The sequence below is a fragment of the Octopus bimaculoides genome, chromosome 25 (assembly GCF_001194135.2).
Source record: "Octopus bimaculoides isolate UCB-OBI-ISO-001 chromosome 25, ASM119413v2, whole genome shotgun sequence".
NCBI lineage: Eukaryota > Metazoa > Mollusca > Cephalopoda > Octopoda > Octopodidae > Octopus > Octopus bimaculoides.
In genome coordinates, this window is record NC_069005.1 from 6,650,262 (window position 1) to 6,655,995 (window position 5,734).

At 37.2% G+C, this 5,734-nt stretch overlaps 1 protein-coding gene across 1 annotated transcript; it reads right to left on the bottom strand.

The window, feature by feature from the left end:
- Positions 1 to 606: 606 nt before the first annotated feature.
- On the bottom strand, positions 607 to 5,720 carry LOC106873016 (NADH dehydrogenase [ubiquinone] 1 beta subcomplex subunit 5, mitochondrial). Its single transcript, XM_014920214.2, has 6 exons — positions 5,580 to 5,720; positions 4,380 to 4,462; positions 2,564 to 2,630; positions 2,360 to 2,421; positions 1,530 to 1,636; positions 607 to 875 (listed from the first exon to the last, which is right to left on the bottom strand). The coding sequence occupies exons 1-6, from the start codon at positions 5,680 to 5,682 to the stop codon at positions 731 to 733; spliced, it is 567 nt and encodes a 188-aa protein (XP_014775700.1). The 5' UTR covers positions 5,683 to 5,720; the 3' UTR covers positions 607 to 730.
- Positions 5,721 to 5,734: the final 14 nt, after the last annotated feature.

The window sequence follows — 5,734 nt, forward strand, 5'->3', positions numbered from 1 at the left end:
ATTTAATAAATTATTTTCTATATTCCGTGTTAACTTAGTTTTTCTTTTTTGTTAAATCTCCTTTAAATTACGTTTTTCATCTGAAAATATTTCCAAAATTTTTTTTTTTTTTTGTTGAAAAGGCTTCTCTCATTGTTTTTGAGTGTGTAGAGCAAAACTAAAAATTGGAAGGAGAAGTGAAAAAAAAAAATCAAAAATGAGGATGATCGGGCTTCTTTCAGTTTCCGTCTACCAAATCCACTCACAAGGCTTTGGGGGCCCGAGGCTATAGTAGAAGACACTTGCCCAAGGTGCCACGCAGTGGGACTGAACCCAGAACCGTGTGGTTCATAAGCAAGCTACTTACCACACAGCCACTCCTACGCCTATGTGAAACGTTAGAGAAAGAAACCCAGTTATTTCTTCCAATACGTACATCTAAAGCAAAATTTTCTCAAGGACCCCTTAAAATACTATTGTGAATCTCCAATTTACTATTTCGTTGTACGGACCCAAATATCCTTAGATAAACCCTTTGGCGCCACATGGATCCCCGTTGACTAAACCATTCAAGATGGTGACCCAACGAGTAAAAGGCAGGGAAGATAAACAGAATAACGCCAACAATTTTGATAAAGATATTTATATTTAATAAAAATTATAATTGCTAACAATTTTCTGAAAAGGAGAAAAAAAAAAAAAAGCACACACTTCTTTTGATGTCTGGTCTTCTAGAAAATTCCACTGCCGACTATTCTTCGAGTCCATAGTCTCTTGCAACGTCTTTGGTAAACTTCTTGCCTTCATCGATATACGATTTGCTTACCGGAACGTAATACCAACCCATGTAATCCTGTTTGCTTGCCATCACCTCACGGACTTCCCTCTCCAGAAGCCTGGAACGAAGAAAGAAAGGAAAAAAAAATCATCAACATCAGACGTGGCTGTGTGGTAAGAAGCTTGCTTCCCAACCACATGGTTCCAGGTTCAATCTCACTGCATGGCACCTTGGGCAAGTGTCTTCTATTATAGCCTTGCGCTGACCAAAGTCTTGTGAGTGGATTTGGTAGGTGGGAACTGAAAAAAGACTGTCATATGTATATATATACACACACATATATGTATATATATATATATGTGTGTGTGTGTGTATTAATGTGTGTGTGTGTGTATATATATATATATATATATATGTGTATATATATATATATATATATATGTATAAATATATTTGTGTGTCTGTGTTTGTTCCCCAGCCATCACTTGACAACCGATGTTACTGTGTTTACATCGCTATAACTTAGTGGTTTGACAAAAGAGACCGATGGAATATGCACCAGGCTTACAAAGGAAGTGTCCCAGGGTTGATTTCTTTGACTAAAACCTTTTAGGATGAAAGGCAAAGTCAACCTTGGCAGAATTTGAACTCAGATCAGAGGAGCGACGGGTGAAGTACCGCTAAGCATTTCGTCCAATGTGCTAACAATTCTACCAGCTTGTTGCCTTAACAACAACCACCACCACCACCATCTGCTACTACTACTACTTACTTTTGTTTGCGTCGCTCATTCTTTTCTTGTAGATGATGCAATCTCTTTTCATATGTCATCTGCATAGGATCATAAAGATGTCTGCACAAGAACTGCGAAATGGGAGACTGAAAAAAAACAAACACACAAAAAAAAAACACTTTAAAAAAAATTCGACAAACAAACAAACAAATAAAACTAAATTTTTTTATTCATTCGTTTGACGGCAAATCATGGCTGGGGGGTGTGGGGGAACTTTAGTAATTTTTGCTTTGTAGTAAAAATTTATCAACACAGGAATAGGAGGCAGAGAAGATGAATTCATGGATGAATGGACCCCGAAAGGATGATCAGCAAAGCTGATCCCAGTGGGATTTGAACTGGGAATGCAAAGATCTGGAACAAAACACTTGTTAAGGCATTGTTTGATATGGGAGTTTACAACTTCTGTGTCAGCATGGAAAAAAAAAAACTGGATATAAAATGACAAGGAGAGCTGCAAAGTCTCTTGTCACGAGTTAACTAGATCGTGGCTGACTTTGGAATCAACAAAGGAGCTCACTTAATCTGCTAGAATCAATAGCCAAACTACCTCAAGCTGCATTGTATTTCCTTACGAAAAAAAAAGAAATAGACGTCAAGTCAAGGCTGGATTAGTTTTGACCACTAGTCTACCTGGTCACGTCTGACCAGGAGCTAAATGTAAACAGCTTATATAACCTTATATGTAGTAAGTGTGAAACAAAATAAAATGTTAGTCAAGGCTAATCCATCTTTGACTAAGTGCTGGATAAAATCTGACCCAGGGTTAAACACCCTAACATCAACGCACACATGACATTGATACAAACCTTGGAATATTCCCAGTCTTCCGGTTCATAACCCTCAGGAATATCAGCAAGTTCGGCATTGCCTGGAAGACAAAACAGGAAATAGAATCACCCCTGGGATATCATAATCATCATTACGACAACAACGATGATCACCACCACCGATTAAATATGTTATTCAGTGAAAATATGGAGGATCACAAGAGATTGGAAAAATGCCCTTACCAATAAAGAGGTTCACATAAAGGGTGAGGAGTCCAAGAGGTATGACACCGAGCATGACATAGAAATGCTGTGGAATAAACCAAAAAAAGGTACAATATAAAATCACCACCGACAGCATCATCACCATCAACATCAATTGTAGCATCATTATCATAATCAGCATGGTCAACAGCAGCATCATCATCACTATCAACATTATCAATAGCGTCGTAGTCAGCACACTCTTTCAAATACATATTCACTCAAGCACATGTACTCACATATTCTCTCAAATCCTTTCCAACATAGAAATCAACATAGCATTGTAAAAAATGTAGTGTAAACATACAAACATCACTAAATTCCCAAATACTGCCGCATTTTACATGAAATCATAAGTCTTCCAATATCGTCTTGCTGTTATTAGTCAGCCTACCTATTTTTTGACCATAAATTTTGGTCTTAAAAATTTGACTTGTATGCTGGAAAATATGGTACACATTGGCACGTAAAAGCACCCACTACACTCTCGGAGTGGTTGGCGTTAGGAAGGGCATCCAGCTGTAGAAACTCTGCCAAATCAGATTGGGGCCTAGTGCAGCCATCTGGTTCACCAGTCCTCAGTCAAATCGTCCAACCCATGCCAGCATGGAAAGCGGATGTTAAACGATGATGATGATGATGACACATTCTCTCAAGCACATGTACTCACATCTTCTCTCAAACCCTTACATACCATATTTTCCAGCATACAAGTCAACATAGTATATAGTGTAAACATACGGTGTAAATGCTCAAACATCATCACTACCTTTCCAAATCCTGTTGCATTTCACACGAAATTTTTCAGTCTTCTAAAATCTTCTTGATTTATTAGTGTTGTATGGGAGATCAGCTAAGTGAACTGTACTAGTTAGTATAAATGAGCATGTGCAGAACAGTCTGAGGAGAGTGTCATGTGCGCAGTCATGGTGTACAAGTCGTAGGAATCATTGAACAGCGATATCATGGAGTGTTTGTTGAAGATACACAGTTCAGAGAGTAATAAGAGAACATCAGGAAATGTTCGATATTTTAACAGTTCAGATATAACAGTTATGACAAGAAGTCATATGTCACATCAATTAGTTAGTCTGCCTTTTTTGGGCTGTAAATTTTGGTCTGAAAAATTTGATATATATGCTGGAAAATATGGTAAACATTATTTCCCATTACACATTCTCTCAATCATATGTACTCACATATTTCCCCAACATACAAGTCAACGTAGTAGATATAGTGTAATCATTCAAACATCATCACATTTTGACTGCGGCCATGCTGGAGCACTGCCTTGAAGGGTTTTAGTTGAACAGATATCAACCCCTGGACTTTTTTGCTTAAGCCTAATACTTATTCTATTGGCCTCTTTTGCCGAACTGCTAGGTTACAGAGACATAACTACACCAACACCATTTATCAAGCAGTGATGGAGGGACAAACACAGCCACAAACACAGATACATACATGCATATATATATATATATATATATATACATATATACGACGGGATTCTTTCAGTTTCCGTCTACCAAATCCACTCACAAGGCTTTGGTCAGTCTGACGCTATTGTAGAAGACACTTGCCCAAAGTGCCACGCAGTGGGACTGGAAACAGAACTATGTGATTGGGAAGCAAACTTGTTACCACACAGCAATACCTGTGCCCATCAATAGAAATGACTAGAACCCTTCAAGACAAAGTGACCACAGTCTAATGACTAAAATGACCAAAAGCATAAAAGAGTGTATATTCACCAACATAAAGGACTAAAAGAACAACAAAAATGTTTACTTACGAAATCATTCCTGAATCGATGCCACTCAAATCTTGATGGTTGTAAGGGGATAACATGTTTATGAGCTCCCATATGTCGGACAACTAGTAAAACAATGAAAATTAATTAACTAATTAAATAAATTGCAGCTACTGAAAAGTTAATGTGACTAAAATCCAGACTGGACATTCATGCCTCATCACTTGATCGATTCATCTTGTGCGGAAGAGTTACACTGGTCAGGGCAAGTCACTCAACCGCATGATGATAATGTAGTATTAAATACTTGATTAAGAAATATCTATGCCCTGATGAGGCTTAATAAGGCTGAAACACATTCTGTGTCATCGCTCATACTTGCCAAATTGTTTAATATAAAATGTTTTGGTTTAATTAGTTGATGATGTGAAGATGTCAATTAGAAACACCTGCGTCTCTCGCCATCCTTAAGCTTACCTTGTGATGTAAATGATAAAGTGAGAAGTGTCTTTAGTAATGTTTAACAACATAAAATAAATAGTAATATACATAAATTTACAGCTGTTATAATATATGTCCATCGAACTCAATGTTCTGGAATTTTTTTGTTTCGCTTCTCAATACATTTTCGAAGTTCAAATCAACCAGGATTGATTTAACCTTTCGACCTACCGCTAAGGATAAAATAAGTACCCATCACCCACTGAGATTGATTTGACTATACTGCCTTTCATATTTAAGACAATATAGTTTGAGGGTGATTTAGTTGCTCTTTTTAGCAGGTCGAGTCACCGCCAAAAGGCTCCCTAGTTGGCTGGTATTTGTGTTGAAGGTAGTTTTATTGTTATGTGATTTGGTATGTCTCGTGTTGATTGCTGTTTAATATCAGCTCAGTCTGGATCCAACGTGCTCTTTTCTTTTCTTTTAAGACGGTTAAGTGTGATATGAGAGAGACTTCGCGAAGGGGATGCAAACACATATTCCCAACATAGAAAATAAAAACAAAAACAAATCTCGTTTTAAAATATAAAATCTACCAAGGCCCTAGACCTGTTCTCAACATTTATATATTTAGTTTAAAAATAACGACAATTTATTCTGAAAGAATTGGTTATTTTTCTTAAAAGACTTTTCTGTTTACACCTTCAAGGTCAATAAGTATATCGTGACTTTAACAGATCGGAACAAAACATGAGAAAAATACATCGTTAATCGTTTCATTACATAGACAACTGTAAATACCTGGAGCTTTTAGTAATGTTTGTACAGTAGAAACTGGTTTGTTTAGCCGAAGAACAAGGCATCCTTGCCGAGAGGAGAGTCGTAACAGACTAAAGGCCACCATGTTGTCGACAGTGTGCGGCCGCTTAAGATTTATACAATTACTTATACCGAGG

Coding starts and splice junctions, on each gene's coding strand:
- LOC106873016 (XM_014920214.2), bottom strand. CDS start 5,682: ATGGTGGCCTTTAGTCTGTTACGACTCTCCTCTCGGCAAGGATGCCTT. Junction 2,631..4,379: donor ATCGATTCAGGAATGATTTC/GTAAGTAAACAT, acceptor TTTATTCCACAG/CATTTCTATGTCATGCTCGG. Junction 1,637..2,359: donor AAGACTGGGAATATTCCAAG/GTTTGTATCAAT, acceptor GTTTTTTTTCAG/TCTCCCATTTCGCAGTTCTT.